This window comes from Cimex lectularius, unplaced genomic scaffold (assembly GCF_000648675.2).
Source record: "Cimex lectularius strain Harlan isolate CLEC.00 unplaced genomic scaffold, Clec_2.1 scaffold64, whole genome shotgun sequence".
Classification (NCBI taxonomy): Eukaryota; Metazoa; Arthropoda; class Insecta; order Hemiptera; family Cimicidae; genus Cimex; species Cimex lectularius.
The window spans coordinates 602,613-619,841 of NW_019392702.1; the positions used below are offsets into that span (position 1 = coordinate 602,613).

The 17,229-nt window shown below is 32.7% G+C and overlaps 3 protein-coding genes across 3 annotated transcripts; 2 read left to right on the forward strand and 1 right to left on the reverse strand.

Moving 5' to 3' along the window:
• Positions 1-352: 352 nt before the first annotated feature.
• LOC106672320 (solute carrier organic anion transporter family member 4C1-like) lies at positions 353-7,275 on the forward strand. Its single transcript, XM_014403654.2, has 13 exons — positions 353-581; positions 1,542-1,730; positions 1,785-1,988; positions 2,045-2,233; positions 2,297-2,437; positions 4,928-5,068; positions 5,138-5,302; positions 5,360-5,555; positions 5,611-5,758; positions 6,421-6,581; positions 6,638-6,741; positions 6,832-6,933; positions 7,002-7,275. Exons 1-13 carry the CDS (start codon positions 419-421, stop codon positions 7,142-7,144), a joined length of 2,046 nt encoding a protein of 681 aa, XP_014259140.1. The 5' UTR covers positions 353-418; the 3' UTR covers positions 7,145-7,275.
• A 1,226-nt stretch (positions 7,276-8,501) lies between these two features.
• On the reverse strand, positions 8,502-13,104 carry LOC106672323. Its single transcript, XM_014403663.2, has 2 exons — positions 12,992-13,104; positions 8,502-11,858 (listed from the first exon to the last, which is right to left on the reverse strand). Exon 2 carries the CDS (start codon positions 11,759-11,761, stop codon positions 10,553-10,555), a length of 1,209 nt encoding a protein of 402 aa, XP_014259149.1. The 5' UTR covers positions 11,762-11,858; positions 12,992-13,104; the 3' UTR covers positions 8,502-10,552.
• Positions 13,105-15,601: 2,497 nt separating this feature from the next.
• On the forward strand, positions 15,602-16,045 carry LOC106672291 (heat shock protein 26-like). Its single transcript, XM_014403602.1, has one exon. It carries the CDS (start codon positions 15,602-15,604, stop codon positions 16,043-16,045), a length of 444 nt encoding a protein of 147 aa, XP_014259088.1.
• The last annotated feature ends 1,184 nt before the right edge of the window (positions 16,046-17,229 follow it).

Sequence of the window (17,229 nt, forward strand, 5' to 3'; positions counted from 1 at the left end):
TCTAAAGAAATTCAAACAAAAATTGCATCATGGAATTTTTCAAAATAATTAATTTAAGTGTTAATGCACTCACCTGTACAGTTTGAACATTACAAAAAATAATATTCAGTTGGTGTTTACAATATTTCATGAGTTAATTACTCAATTGCTTTCTAACAGAAGTGACATAGCAAAATAGTTCAAGAAGAAAGGTTGTGTTATATCACTTCTTTTGTTTGATTAAGAGGTAGAAAAACGTGGAAGATAATTTCCTAACAATAGCATCTCTGGAGTAAAGGAGAGTTCCAACAAATCACATCATATTTACACAATTTGAACAAATAAAGAATAGTCAAGATATAATGTAATTTATTTCCTTTGTTCACCTCGGTCATTTGCAGTCCACAACTGTCTCAGTTGCAAGCCATCAACCTTAAAAATGGTGGCACAAGAGTCACCAGGTGTTACAGTCCCAGAAAATGCACTCGATGACTTAGAAGTCGATTCAGAAAACCAGGATGCAGAACACAGTGATGAAACAAAAAGGCTGAATAATGGAGACGGTGATTCAACTGAGGCAAATAAAATCATTAATGATACTGGTATGGATGTTTCATTTTTGATGTTAGCTACAATGAATTTTATTTAATTTTTTTACTTTAGTTTGCACTAGCATCATTGATTGTTGTATTTGTGTAATTTATATAATTTTTAATATTTTGGTTTGAGGGGTCGGTGTCCCAACGGTTTAGGTATTGACATGGTGCTCATCACTCAATGTAAGGTAAAGGTCCCAGGTTCAAATCCAGCGGGCCTGCATTTGAGCCCAACAACTTACAAATGGACTATTTTCATAGGCACCAAGAATAACCTTGTAGTTGAAATAGCCTCATTAAAAAAATTAATAATAATAATAATAACATACTCATGCTGAGACTGTTTCTAGTCTGACTCCATTATTATTATTATTATTATTATTATTATTAGCCATACAAGCCTACGGGGAATTTTTAAATTATGGAACAAAAATTCACAATTCTAATTAAAAAAAGAAACAGAAATAAATTTTATAATTTTATTAAATTTTATGCAATTTAAAATGGGAATTTTGTATACATTTGGCCTTCCGAATTAAGAATTTTAAAAAGAAAAATTAAAGCTTGGATGGAAATAGGATAAATAAGATTACGAGGGAATGTTTGGAGTCAGAGCTTTATAGCACTCAGAAGAGATATAGCTAACCTAAGATAGAAGGTTTGGATGTTAGGGCATGAAATGACCTTAGCCATTAAAACGCCCTTAAAAATTAATAATAATAATAATAACAATTGACTTTTTTAAATAAAATTAATCTTTTTTTTAATATCATACTATAACTGAAAGTTATAATAATGTAAGTAAGCACATGAACTAACTATAATTTTCCAACTGTCATAAATTATTAACTTTTTAATTAGTTTTCATATTCTTCTTTTGTTCTTCTTTTTAAAAAAATTATTGTTGAGCTAATCATTAAAACAAACAATCAGCACATACAAGTTAATAATTAAACATTGCTGTAGTTAATAAGGAAGACTTAGCATGTGGATTTCCCTGCTGGCAACCGGCATGGCTTCAACAGATAGCAAGCAAAAAAGCATATGTGATAGTATATGGACTGCTTGGTATGAGCCAGACAGCTATTGGCACATATTTTGTCGGGACAATAAGTACGATTGAGAAGAGATTTAAACTGCCTAGCAGTACTTCAGGTAATTTGATACATTTGAAGTACATCATTGCAAACTCTACAGTTTGAATTACAGGATTGATTACAAGTTCTTGGGATATTGGATCTCTATCCACCGCAATGGTGATGGCTTATTTTGGCAGTGCTGGGCATAAAACGAGGTGGGTCGCAACAGCAGCAATACTTGCAGCGATGTCATGCTACATAAGATACATACCACAATTGTTATATGGACCGGGTGAAACATTGGCAGCTTACAACAAAACAACTAGCAATATGAGTAAATATATTAGCACTTCGACAAAATTTTCACATTCAAACTAAACTTGTTATTAGCCGGCAACATGTGCAATGATGAAAAAGTATTTCCTGAAAACTGCTCGCTGAATTCAGAAGGCCTGGTGGCTACCATCGCTCTGACATTGGCACACATTATTTTTGGAATTGGAACATCTTCTTATTACACACTAGGAGCTGCCTACTTGGACGACAACACCTTAAAGAACAAATTTCCAGTACTTTTCGGTAAAAGCAATGCTTGTTAAACAAAAATTGTTTAAACTCTATTAAAAATCCATTAACTTTTAGCCATGGCAACATGCATAAGGTATTTTGGTCCTACTTTGGGATTTCTAACTTCTTCATACACTTTGGCATATTACGTAGATTCCGATGTTACACCACCATTTGGCCAAAATGATGCACGGTGGATCGGTGCTTGGTACAAAGGTAAGTTAAGCAATAATATGAAATTTTAAACAATATGTTTATTACAAATGGTATTAGTACTTTAAATACAGCATATAAATTTAGTGATCCAATAAACATCTCAAACAACAATGATATACACTACTCCAAAAAATATGTATATGACAACAGATTGAAATTCTCACTTCAAAATAAACACCTCTTCTGCACTATATACTATTGGGTTGTCCGGAAAATAATGCAGGATTTTGGTATTAAACAAAAAAAAAGAAACTAGTTACTTTAAAGCAATGTTCTTTAATCAAAATAATTTCCCATACTCTCAATACATTTCTCCCAACGTGTTGGTAACTTATTAATTCCGTCTGAGTAGAATTCAGAATTTTTAGAATTGATAAAGTCAATAAATGCATTTTCCAGTTCCGTTTGATTTTTGAATATTATGTGTTGTAAGTAGTGGTCCAGGTGTCTAAAAAAATGGTAGTCAGTAGGCGAGAGGTCCGGAGAGTAGGGTGGGTGAGGCAAAGTTTCATAGCCAAGCTCCAATAATTTTTGTGACGTTACACGTGACACATGTGGTCGAGCGTTGTCATGCAACAAAATGGGCCCTTTCCGATTGACCAAAGAGGGCTTCATTACTGCCAATTTCTGATGCATGGTATTAATTTGGTTACAGTATGATTCAGCATTGATGGTTTCGCCAGGATTTAAGAAGCTGTAGTGTATTAAACCAAATGAAGCCCACCATACCGTAACCATTACCTTTTTTTGATGAGTTGGGGGCTTTGGAGCTTCTCCTTTGTCGAGCCACTGTCCAGAACGTCTAGTGTTATCGTAGAGAATCCACTTTTCGTCACATGTAACAATTCTGGCCAGAAATGGGTCATTTTTGTTTCGACAAAGAAGTGATGCACAAACATCAAAGCGCTGATTTTTTTGGCGATCGTTTAATGAGTGTGGAACCCAATTTTCGAGTTTTTTCACTTTTCCAATCGCCTTGAGGTGGTCAGCAAGTTCTCGAACAGTTGTTTTGGGGTTTTCTTCCACCACTGATCGCAGAACATCATCATTAAGAGAGGAAGGCCTTCCACGACCTTCTTCATCTTCAAGGCTGAAATCTCCCTCCCGAAATTTTTTAAACCACCTTTGCACAGTGCACTCATTAACACAACCCTCGCCCCAGACTTGGTTAATGTTTCTAGCCGTTTGGGCTCCGCTTCGGCCGAGTTTAAACTCGTAAAAGAAAATCGTACGAAATTCTCGCTTTGACATTATAAGGATGACTGAATTATTTCCAAGTAGCGGAATGCTACAGAGGTAAACAAACAATATCATTTGGAAGAGGATTAATAAGTGTTGACATTCATACAAATGAGTAATCCTGTAAACGTAAACAGAATATTTTATATAGATTTTTTTTAATGAAAACTTAAAATCCTGCATTATTTTCCGGACAACCCAATACAACTGAACTGTGGGATTCACTTAAACGTTCGAATTAACAAAAATCCAGTTGCTCTAGTTCAAGGAAATTTGAGCCACTGCCTCTCTGCTGCACTTCACATAAAACACTGTCCTCCAAACAAACAAAAAATCATTACACAGGCTTCAATAAAACACTGCTCAATCATGCAAACCCCCTAGTCCAACACCTTTTATGTTGAACCCTTCCCAAAAATCTTCTAAGATGCCTGAAGCACCAATGTAGTGCTGTACAATTCCCTCCATAGTGAGGAAAGTGAATAGTACTAGGCTGGGAGCAAAAAATTCTGTCCCTATCAAACATTTTGGTAATAAACTATATTTCATCCTAAGGTCAGCAGGAACCTGTAGCCAGTCATTTCTGATTTTTCTAGTCTGCCTATCCTCAGTGGTTTAGTCTGTCAGAAACACTTTGGGAAGGAGAAAAGGGCTTTATTAAACCAAATCACACAAACCCACCAGTGAAGATACAAAAAATACCAAAACAGTGAGAATGTAGACCACAGATGATCCGAAAATGACTAAGATTTGGCTATTAGTTTACTTCTTTTTAGGTTTTAGCCAAAAGTATTATTAAAAACTGAAGATGACGGAAAGTTGAAATGCATCCAACAAGCCAAAATGAGATGTAGACCAAAATGATCTAAAACAATTTAGGCACACTAGTACCCTGACCAGTTCTTTCAAAACTTCCAGCTTATATTTCAAATATTCAGCTAATCTAAATTTTTGCTAATCCAAACAGGGATCGATCACAATAAGTTCGGGCCTACGAGATTCTACCATATAGCATATTCATCATATAATTTGGATTAATATTTTGGTTTCTACTTTTGGTTAAGAACATCTTAGATTGAACATTGATTTCTGCTTTATTCATGTGGTCAAACAAGGAACATGAGTAAAACCATAAAAATGTAATTTTAAGATATCACTGAGTTTCTAGAAGGCATGTTAGGGGGAAATTATACAAATCATCTAAAATCATACTACTATAGAAATAAGCAACATGAAATAACTTTGTGCTAGGATGGATTCCTCTTGGAACAGTGCATCTATTTTTGGCACTCATCATGGCAATGTTTCCTAAAATTCTGCCTAGGGAGGCAGAGAGAAGGGTGACATCAGGGGCTCCATTGCTACTGTCTAAAAAGAGCACATCGATCCAAGGCAAGCAATAATTAATTACCTTTGATTAAAATTTTTAAATAAATATAAAATTCTTACAATAATTTACAGATTTTAAAAAGACTCTTTTAAGGCTCATAAAAAATCCAATTTTAATGTTGAACACAACGAGTTCAACATTTTATATTTTAGGAATGATGGGTTATTTCATTTTCTTGCCTAAATATATTGAGTACCAGTTCCATCGGACTGCTTCTAATTCTAGCTTAATAACAGGTACTTTTAAGTATTATCTTGATATTATTTGGTGTAACTTGTCTTTCCGTTATTCAGGACTAGTCGGCCTTATCTGTACAGCAATCGGTGTCTTGACCTCAGGTTACATTGTGTCAAAATTCAAGCCCAGGGCTCGCTACCTGGCTGCTTGGAACGTCTTCACAGAAACTGTTGACATTATAGGCCATGCTATGTTCGCTTACTTAGGATGTTATAAAAACGACCTTGCTGGTTCCATAAACCAGGATGGAACGTAAGCATTTTCTCAGCAATGTGTAATTGGAATTATAGAACAATAAAATCCACAGGTGGAACCTAATTGAGGAGTGCAATGCCAACTGCAGTTGTATGGGACGATTGCCATATTCACCAGTGTGCTCTGAGGATCAACTGACTACTTACTACTCCCCTTGCCATGCTGGCTGTACAGAATTTGAAATGATAAACAATACAAAGGTATTCTTAATATAAGTTTTGAATGAATAAATTTCAGTTATTTTAGTGTGAATTTTCTATTTTGTACTTCTACCACCTTCAAACGAACAAAATTATTGCAAAAATCAAAAGTTCATTTCAGTAAATTTAATATAAAACAAAAAATCATGTAATTGAATTCAAGATCATGTTATATAAACATGTATAAGTAAAAATAAAATCCCAAATCAACACACATATAAAAATGAACCCTTCTTTCTTTTTCTTTTTTTTTTTTTTTTTTTGAAGTCATAGCTAATGTATCAAATAATATAAAATATTGATTCAAACAAATTGATTTTTGTAATTGATTTAGCTTTTGAGGCATAAAAGTAATTTTCACTGCAATAAAAACAATTTTGTTTTTTTCAATTGTATCCACCCTATCAGAACAAACAGAACTAGAAGTTTTTGCCCAATCGCTTGAATACACTGTGCAATGATTTTCTGAAAAATATGAAATGAATATTTTTTGCATTACTAATGACTGCTTGCTTCTTCTTATAATGTTTAATAATTATGCCCATAATCAGCAGTAAACAATTTTTTGAAAATTTATATTTATAAAAATAATTAATCCTGTAAATGCTAATTATAAAACAGAACTTTTTATTAAATAAATAACTTTGTTTAATTACATACAGACCTTTTTTAATTGTTCCTGCATTGGAGGAAGTGGAATAGCAACCAGCGGTGCATGCCCTGTGGACTGCAGCAATCATTTTATCATATTTTTGTGCTTATTGTGTTTTATGAAATTCCTTTCGGCCACTGGGCGGGCAGGAAATACAATAATTCAGTTTAGGTACATTTTGTCTTTATATAACAATATATATTTTATTATTGTGAAATGTTTTGCAGATCAGTTAAACCTGAAGATAAATCGATTTCGATTGCCTTAGCAGAAGTTGTTGTCTGTGCTCTTGCGTTTATTCCAGCTCCAATAATGTATGGATTCTTGCTAGGTATTTAAAAAAGAAAACATAATATATTTTGTATAGACTTTTAAATGATTGAACGATGACCCATTTTATTTTTATCATTGTTTTAAAAAGATTATTCTTGCCTTGTTTGGGGAGAGACTTGCGGAAAAACAGGCAATTGTTGGCTCTATGAAGGAAAGACAATGCGATACTTACTTAATTTCACTGCTACAGGTATTTGAAAAAAATTAAAACAAAATCCATAATTTTCTAACATTTTATTCTTCCAATCGCAATTGCAGGGTTTTTATTTATTGCGACTGTATTGGACATTGGTGTCTTGTGCAACGTTGGCTCATTGAAGATATATGATGAAGATGTCAACAAGGAAGAAAACAAGGACAATAAAGAAACTGAAATTCATCTGCTGGAACAGAAGAAATAAACAAGACCATATCGGGAATCAAGATTATTCATGTGGCAATAATCAAACTTTATCATTTTAATAAAATTTGCTTATTTAAATTTCCCTTTTTCATCAAGGTACTGTAAAAGAAAGAATGGTTAAATCTATAAGTATTTTAATAACGTCCTTCATACCACTTTTATTAAATCAGTTTTTTAAATTATTATCTTTATCATTTTTAAAAACATTGAAAAACAAATTACTAATTACAATTTACAAAATTACTCTTTCTACAGCATCATACATTTTAGCCCATTTAGCCAAACTTACACCAAACAGCCAAAGCTCCATTGGCTCAATTCACTAAGAAAAGGGAAAGGTTTGGCCCAGTTTACTACCACTTGAGAAATTAGAGTTACGTATTAAATTTTCTACTCGGTTTTCTCCAGACAAACCAATTTTTCTTGTAAACTTGGCCAAGACAAATTATGGTTGTTTCTTTTCAAAACTGAAGCAATTTAACATTTATCGTTTCAGTTTCATTTTTCATCTCCTTTCATCTCAATCTATGTTCTAAATGGATTGAAACAATATAAATAATTAACAATAACACACTCACAAATGTAATAGAAAACAGATTTTTGACGGCCTAGTGGAAAATGGTGTAGATTACAATTGTAATCTTCAGGTGTAGAACTAAGCAAAATTTCAATTTCTCATTTTTTACTAATCAAGTATATCATCTGTATTTTTAATAACCATAAAAATTTATTTTTTTAATTAATAACAAACTTGCTACATATTCATACATTTCTAAGATAAACTAGTACAATGGTTGATAAATAAATGATATAAACCAAGATTTAGCAGGTGAATTATCATTGAGATTGACAAAAATAATCATGCTGACTATCCTGGCTGTTGTTGCATTTTGCCATTTAAAAAAGTTTAAATGGATAAAAATTGAGATTTTTTATGTTGACTGGTTTGAGGGATGATGAACCTATAATTTGATCTTTACCTAATCTAATAGGTAAATCCTAGGTAAGTAACTAAGTCCTAATCTAACAGATTTTTTTTAAATTATTGAAGCTGTGATAATGCTGGCTAAAACAGAGAAAGAATGCAGCCCCAAAGATTATTAGATTATTATATTATCACTAATTACAGAATAATTGTAAACCACATTTCAGAAGTCTTATCCAGAAAAGAATTATCCATACAATCTTTAAAAAATTTAAATAAATTTATAATTTTTTAATAATAACTTTCTTGTGAATTTGAAATTAATTCCCATTGATTTAAGTTTATTTTATTTTAAACAAGTATTACAAATTGTTATTAATTAATTACAAATTATTACAATTAAAAACAGGATTATGACTAACAGAAAATTGAATAAAAATTATTATGGAATAAAAGAAACTTAGTTTTATAGGTTTATATTTTGCAAATTAGTTCAAGCTTCATTGTTGGTGTGTTTTCAGCAATTATAAGTGATAAAAGTAAATTTTAAAAAATTTTTAAAGTGAGGATGTTAACCAATTGGCAAGTATCACCATTTATCAAAGTAATCTGTAATTATTAAGTGATAACCTAGGGGGCGGTATTCTTTTGCTATGTCAGACAGCATTGACGCGCTTCAATTGAAAAAAAAAAAAAATCTGTTAGTTCATAATTAATAAATGAGAATTATTTCATTCCAAATGATTTTTTGCCAAGATAAAGTGTCGTTTTTAAGTTTGCAATTTGCCATTTGGTTGTTACCCATCATCTTGGTCTGTTTTCCTTGGTCTCTGGACATGCTGAAGATAACAAAATACCAAATCACATCTGACAGACCAAAATTATCATTAATGACCAAATTCCATGTTTATCACTCTTCAGATCACAGATCTCATTTTTTATCTATTGTAACTTTTTTCACATGGCAAAATGCAACTAAAACTAGGGTAGACAACATGATTCTTTTTGTCAATCACAAGATGGTGATTGGTTTGATTGTTAAAAAATATAAAATATTAATGAATGTTTGCCACAACAAAAACAGTGTTGCTAAGCGAGAGTAATCAAGTGATGATCAGATTGGTGGAGTATTTCCAGGAATTGAAGCGAAGTGTTAGCATGGTTGAGATGGATGTAAATTTAAATTATGGCCTAGATATAACTATAGATTTATAGCCAGATAATGATATTGAACTTTCCTTTGAAGATTTTTAAGATACAATAAAAATATTAAAAAATAACAGCCTATGTAGATATACTGTCACACAATTGTATTAATAAATCTCTATCTACATGAGGAGCACGAGAGGATACTGTGTTAACTTGGGTAGAGTGAAAAGTCATTTCCAAAATTTTATTGCTGATTTTGGCTATATTTTTTAGTTCTCTATACATGATGGAAATAATTCCTCTTATCTGTGTGGGTAATTTATTAGCTATGAAATTTTTATACCTGAACGGGCTTTCATTTTACTTAGTAGCTGGCTACTTTCACACTCTTTAAACATTATTAACAGGCATAATTTTGCTAACGTGTATTTATTGTTGTCAGTTTACAAATATTCACAAATTTTGAATCTAGTTTAGCTAAATATAATCTGTGTCCAGATAACTGACATTGTGCTTCCATCCTGCCTAGATTACACAGTTTATTGGCCCAAAATGGAAGAATCTTGACACTAAGATTTCTATTAATATATGTTTCAGTTGGTCTTATTAACCAAAGTAATTTTTTCAATTGATTTATTATTGTTTATGCAAAGAATGGGTGCACTGAAAAATAGAGTCATGAGCAGACCATCTGGATGGGTTCGAGTCCTGCTTGTGACATTAATTTTTCACTCAACCATACTTTGCACAAAAAAATAATAAATCATTGTATGAAGTTGAAATGTGAAGCTGTTTGGTCCTGATTATTGATAGCGTTTTTGATGTTCCTTAGTGATCAAATAAAATAATAAACAAACAAAACACCAAAACATAGAAGAAAATGAAACTTAATTAAATACTAATAACTTTACAAGAATATAACTTTGAACTATGTGCATATAACAAATGAAAGTTTATTCACAAAATAAAGTTTTTTCCACATAAATTTGGTTAATCTCCCCTAAAGTTGAGCATTGTAGTACTTTGTTTCATAAATAATCACTAAACTAAAGTAAAGTAACTAAAGTGAGACATGCACAAAAGAAGCATATATATTTTAACGTATTTTATTTAAAAACAAATAAATCTTTGTGAGTAATTCAGTTATAAATATATTTTTGGTACAAGTACAGTTATAACATATATTTTTGGTACAAGATCAGCTATAAAATATATTTTTCCTACAATTTTTGGTGGGTGTATTGTCATTCTCAAGAAACTATGGGTTGTTTCCTTGTTATATCTTCAATATCCACCGATCGGAATGAATTAAAAATTACAATTTGAAAAACATTAATCGTAAAGATGGAGGAATGCCTCTATGTATCCCTTGTCTAGTAAATGCTGGACGACATCTCCGATTGTTTCAGTCGCAGTCTCTCCTCCTATTGCCATCATCATCTTCACTTTAGCTTCTGTGTCCAGGTTTTCCATAGATTGCAACGGCAAAGGATTTGGCTCCATCATATAAGGCAAAAAGAAAGAACAAGGGATGTATCCGTAAATAGCCGTTTTTGCAAAGTGCCTGTGAAATTGGTCGAAATCAAAAGGTAGCTCTGTCAAAACTGCAGTGAACCCATCCCAATAACACCGCAGCATGTCGTCCCAGTGTTTTTCCCTTAATTCTTTAGTTGTGTTCATGTACAAAATAAACGCCAGGTCGAGCGAGGGAGTGGTGTACCTTGGTGTCTGTAGGTCGAAGAATTTCACGTCTACTGGTTTGCCATTTTCATACTTGAAAAACACATTGTTCCTGTTGAAATCACCATGGCAGAGGACAGCGAAAGGCTCCTCAGGCTCAAATAACTTCTCTACCATCGCCTTAAGACCGTTTGTCTTCTCCAGGAGTTGATTTAAGAGTTCGAGTTTGTCCCCTTTTTCCATTACGTGTTTGATTCCCCTTTGCATCGCCGTGCAACTGATCTTTTGAATATCAGGCACTTTTTCATTTTCAAACTTGGATTTAGAAAGCTGGCCATAGAGCCGGCGAAATTCTTGAGCATTTTCCCTTTTCGTTTTGTGAGAGAGAGCGTGGAATCTGCCAAGCTTTTCCAATGCCAATGAAAAATGGTTGAAATCCATGAAAACCTTTTCTTCTGTCAGAGTAAACCCTCCAGGACTGAGGTCTTCCAAAATAATCATATCTCTAGAAGTTTCTTTACCCTCAGTAAAATTTCCATAATACATTTTTGGAAAGACATCTAGCTCTTGAGCTTTTAACAGCGGTAAAAGTTCCTCGTACATAAGCACTTCATTTTTAAACAGAACATCACTCATTAGCAATTCTTTGATCAGGTCAGAATTTACGGGGAGCTTCACAATTAACCTGTGAATACATTCAGAAGAGTCGTTTTCTACGGTGACAGCAACACCAACTATTGAAGAGGCAAAGTGTGAAACATGGGCTTCATCCTTTTCACGAAAATTTACAGATTTCAGTTTCACCGGGCCAAAAACACCATCATCGACAATCAATTGAATCACTTTCTTAATGCTGTCCATATCTGAAACATCCACTACTTAACTAAATTACAGAATGACTACTATGGCCTTCAGAGTTTCTCCCACCGTACTGAAACTTCTCTTCTCTACTTCAAACCTGTTTGGACAATGATTGTTTAATTTAGTTGATAACAAAGTGATATATTCCTATATAATTTCCTGATTTAAATTAAAAGCATTTTAATTTACACACTATCTGAAGCAAATAGGAAGTGTTTTCAATAAACAAAATTTCCACCAGTACTAATATACAATAAAACAGCCTGGTTTCCTTTGAAACAAGGGGCTCAAATATTTGTTGCCACAATTATTCAGTATTAAGTTGTAACAAAAGTTTTTATAAAACATTAATTGATTGTTGTCTATTTTTATTTCTTGTTTAGGTCATTTGTTTAAATACACTGTTTCCTAAATTATCTATGTTCAATTGTTTTGATATTTAATTTTGATAACATAAAGCCACAAGAATCACCCACTATTTTGGCAATCTGGAGTCAGACCTCTGTCTCATCTCAACCGCCAGCGAAGTTAAGTTACAGAACTGTCCACTAGCTAGGTCATTTCAGCCCCAAAACATGCAGTTTTTAAATGAAGACACATCCACATCTCATTCAATATTAAATTCATTCTTACCTATTTACATACCACTCACTCAAGCAGTGTGGTGGAGTATTCGATAATCTCCCATCACCCTTTACACGTATAGCGTCGTATAGTGTATCTCTTTTCATTTAGGCCCAACCCTGAATTCGGAGAACCGAAAACAAAGTCCCAGAGGTTTTTTATGATCGGACCTGACTACAATTATTTAATTTATCGATCAGGCACCTTTTTTTAATACATTCCATTCAAACCAAAATAAATACGAGACCAAAATATTAGTTAAATTTAAATCTTTTATTACAATTTACTTCCAAATAAAATTACTTCTTTTATTAATTATTATTTTAATTTAAAGAATCTTTTATTCTATAATAAAACCTATTTCAAAATCTACAAACATCAATTTTAAAATCGAATTTAATTCTCGTTTTATAAAGAAAAGTAAAAGGAATTTTTTTTTGACCACCAATTCGAAAATACGATTAAAATTTTAACACAATTTTTAAAATCAAATGTTATTTCTTTTATTTGTCTTTATAAAAATATATTTTTTGTTACAACCCTTTTTAAATTAAAGTACAGTTATTATTTTTAGTTTTTTGACGTCAAAATACAAAATTTACTCACTTGAATTGTGTGCACACCAAATTTTTTCTTTATTACAAATAAACAGCTCTTTAACCCACGGAGGAAAGAAAGTGAATTGAATCCTTTTTAAAAAGATGGTTCCTACTCACATTAAGTTGTTTCCCAACAATCCGGATTTCGAGCCCTTTAGCTCATCGTCCGGTTGAAGGGTTTCTACAAACACGTCTCTCGACATAAATTGCTAAAGTGAAGTGTGAACACACCCGCTGATACTCCCGCCAACGCGACGATCCAATGAGGAGCTGGTTTTTTAATGGCGCTCAATTTGAACGTGCGAAAAGCGGGAAAAAACGGGTATCTAGAAATATTTATTGATAGGTTGCTAGTTAAAAGAATAAAAAAATTAACTTAATATTATTGGACAATATTTTGGGTTATGCAATTTAATTGATCGTGTGTAGGCGATATTGAAAGATTGTGCAATATATTGCATGATTGACGAAAAGTTGAAAATATATTGTACAACCTGGAAAATATTGCACCGTCTGTTGGCATTATTGCGCAATATCAGTTTGTGAAGTATCGACAAGTGGAAAATATTGCACAAACGTCAATATCGCCTTCAAACTATTCGAGTTCATTGCACAAACAAAATTTGTACAATATTATTGAACGTTAAGGGCAACCGTCAAATTATTGTGCAATCTATATTGTACAATAATATTGACCGTCTATGGGCCGCCTAATAATTCCCGCTTTTCGCACGTTCAAATTGAGCGCCATTAAACAACAATTCATTGGAACGTCGCGTTGGCGGGGGTATCAGCGGGTTCACACTTCACAGTTTCACACTTCACACTTCATAGTTCACTTTAGCAATTCATGTCGAGAGACGTGTTTGTAGAAACCCTTCAACCTGACGATGAGCTAAAGGGCTCGAAATCCGGATTGTTGCGAAACAACTTAATGTGAGTAGGAACCATCTTTTTAAAAAGGATTGAACTCCACACTCACTCCATCATTCATAATTTCTATAGAAGAAAGGGAATTGTTCTAGGGGGCTGGGGGACTGAAAAAATAGCCTTTTCCTAGCCCCTACTCCTTTCACTGTCATATGTGTGTGGAGGGGCATGGCGGTACATTCAAATCTAAACATGACACACGTATTATAACTTAATTGAGAGTCGATGAGGTAGTCAAAATTCTGCCATCTACCCTCTTACACTACATATTCACGCTAATAATTTACACAAAAGGGAACAAAAAATGAGTTATCAATCAATACTAAGTACAAAAAAAAATCCCATTTTCCTCCAAAAATTGGAACAGAAACTGAAATAGAAGCAGCCGTGCTCAAGCACAGTTTCCATATGGCATGCCTACTCGCTCTCCATATGACGCCAAGGAATGACAACCTTCAATTATGTGGGACACATTGAGTTACCTTTCCCCTACATATCGGACACATACTGGCTTTGACCCAGAAGTGTGTGTGTCAACCTCACATGGTCTAATCTTAATGTGATGATGATGCCTCCTCTAAGGGATTTTCATCAACCTTAGAGGTCTTGATATATAGTAATTGCTGCTAACTTAAGGTTTGTGGTCACATAATATGATTACATGTATTGAACCTTGCCTAGAAATGCATCGAAAGGTTAATCTGAGAATATTCTAGAGAATATATAAGATTTAAAATGTCAAAATTTATAAGAGGAATAGTCAAAAATGTGATAGGTTTATTGGTAGAACAACTGAAAAAGATTGTTGTCAATGAACGACAGACGGAAGATAGACAAAGTATTGAGACTTTTGGATAATGACATTGTAGAGAAAGAAACCTGTGCCTGTCCTTTTCCATGTCATTTACTATCGTAACAAATATTTAAAACTATGTATAAAAGTTATTTGTATCCTTCATCGTATGAATCCTATAATTTGATTGGGTTATTAATAACTATGACATAACACTGGGCATCAAGCCATAGGAGTTGGCTGTCAAGTTCATGTTTACACTATTTTCTCAATTTTAGCCTCTGATTCATCCAAGCTTAGCTAATATTAAACAGTTTACTTTTTTTACCTAAACTACAATTAAATATAAGTGTAATTTGTATATAAAATTAACTGATTACAATTTATGAACAGCTGTCGTACCAGCCAAAAATGTTATTATGTTCTAGTTTGTGCCATTTCACATGTAGATTACCTAAATTTGCAACAGAAAAGCTTAAGAGAACACACATTTATATTTAGTTTGTACTGAGAAGTCATCAAGTAAGGATCACACAGTCTACACAGGTTGATATCACAAAAGGTTCGTATCAGTTTTGATTTTTAGGAAATAATTATATAAAACAGATCATTTTTACAGATAACATTGTAGAGATATTACATGAATAGCATGAAATCATGGTGGGGTATTAAATTGATAATAACTTTCATAATAATATTTTTATAATAAATCAAACAAATCAAAAATAAATGATCAACTGATAGGAAAGACATTTTTGCACAGGCAAATTATTTACATTAAAATATTACATCTCATTGTATATTCATATTTCTGTATATACCTTTAATTCAATATATGTAGTAAATAAGGAGTTTTTTGTATAATCCAGATTTGTAACTTCTGAAAATTTTCAGATGCCGCTCTTCTCAAGTCGGATAAATGAGAAGATTCAAAGATATGACAAACTGATCAAGGACATTTTAGACCCTAAACTTGACACGTCTGACATATCCGATCGCTTTTGGTACAACAGTCCGAGTTTTCGGACTCTGGCCAATTGGACTGAAGACCGCATCAGAACCAAGCCTTCCAACTCTAAAGATGGAGTGTTCAGGGTTGACGTCGATGTGCACAACTTTAAATTAGACGATCTCGAAGTCAAATTGGCCGACGGTTTTGTCACCGTTGAAGGGAAGCACGAAGAAAGGCCAGATGAGCATGGCTATGTCATGAGACATTTTGTGAGAAAATTCAAACTTCCTGATAGTATAGCGTCAGAACAAGTTGTCTCAAGTTTATCCTCAGATGGGATTCTTTCACTAACTGCACCTAATGTTAATGTAATAAATACTATTTGATTCCCCCTCACCAAAGTTTATAGTTTCATTAATACATTATTAATAAATTAATTATTGTATATTTTTTCCTTTAATTAGGATAATCATTTAATGCAGTAAGAGACGTATTAAAAATATCCTCCTGCTTCCATTATCTTCAATATCATTTCCATAATCTCACAGGTATGCTACCTCGGTTTCTATCTCAGCAGCAAATTTTTCTAAAATGATTACGACCAAACCGTATGGGCCTTCTATACAACTAGGAAAAATAAATTTATGTTAGAAAATAATTTGACCATGTACAATTTCATTATTCAACCCATTTAACATAACAGACTCCAGGCTTCTAACAAGCATTTTCCTTTATCTAATCAGTCACTTAATAAAGAATTTTATAATACTTTTGTAAAAGAAATTGTCTGATTCTGATTACAGAAATTCTACAACAAACTTAATTTTCAACCAATCCGTTGGCTTTTTCCATTTCGTACAGTAATCTCATAAACCCTCCTCAAAGGCTGAAATGTCTGTTACCAATAAATCTCTTCTAACCAGCATAAAATTTTTATAAAAACTATGTAAAATAAAAAGTATTTAAAAAAATGAAATATTGTATTGACATATTACATATCTCAAGGGAATACTAAAACTGTTTAGCAAATGCTCTTCAGACTATAGGGAAATTAACTATATTGCTAGATGCAATGTAATATTTTTGTTGTACTTACTAATTAAATTTAAAAAAATATATTTTTTATATCGGAGTAGCATAATTTCTCACCATTCCCTTTATAAAAAACCCTTTATATTTTATTTGTTATATGCAATGTAAGACCTGTGATCTGTACTTGTGCTGAATTATATTACAGTTACATAGCATGGCGAATGCTAATTTAATTACGGTAATATATTACAGTACAACTTTTTTTTTTAAGAATAATAAATGAAAGATGAAGAAAGTAATGCCACTAATCGTTTATGCACCAAAAAAGACCTGAGGCCTCCCAATGTGGGATGCGAATGCACCACAGCCGGAAGTGCATTCCAATGCCTCGCATCTGTCAATTTAAATGATTGGAAAAACTGCTTCAAGACTAGGTGTGTTTGTATAAGAATACCTGTCCAGTTTGAGGGGTTCTACAAGCATTTTCTCCATTTATGAGGGTCAGTTAAATTATGTAGGATTTAGTTATTAAAAATAA

Bases quoted from the DNA above. Each gene is read 5' to 3' on its own strand.
- LOC106672323 (XM_014403663.2), bottom strand. From the start codon at position 11,761: ATGGACAGCATTAAGAAAGTGATTCAATTGATTGTCGATGATGGTGTT.
- LOC106672291 (XM_014403602.1), top strand. From the start codon at position 15,602: ATGCCGCTCTTCTCAAGTCGGATAAATGAGAAGATTCAAAGATATGAC.
- LOC106672320 (XM_014403654.2), top strand. From the start codon at position 419: ATGGTGGCACAAGAGTCACCAGGTGTTACAGTCCCAGAAAATGCACTC. The intron at 1,731-1,784 runs GTAATTTGATAC...TTTGAATTACAG, and splicing joins ACTGCCTAGCAGTACTTCAG to GATTGATTACAAGTTCTTGG. The intron at 5,303-5,359 runs GTACTTTTAAGT...TCCGTTATTCAG, and splicing joins TAATTCTAGCTTAATAACAG to GACTAGTCGGCCTTATCTGT.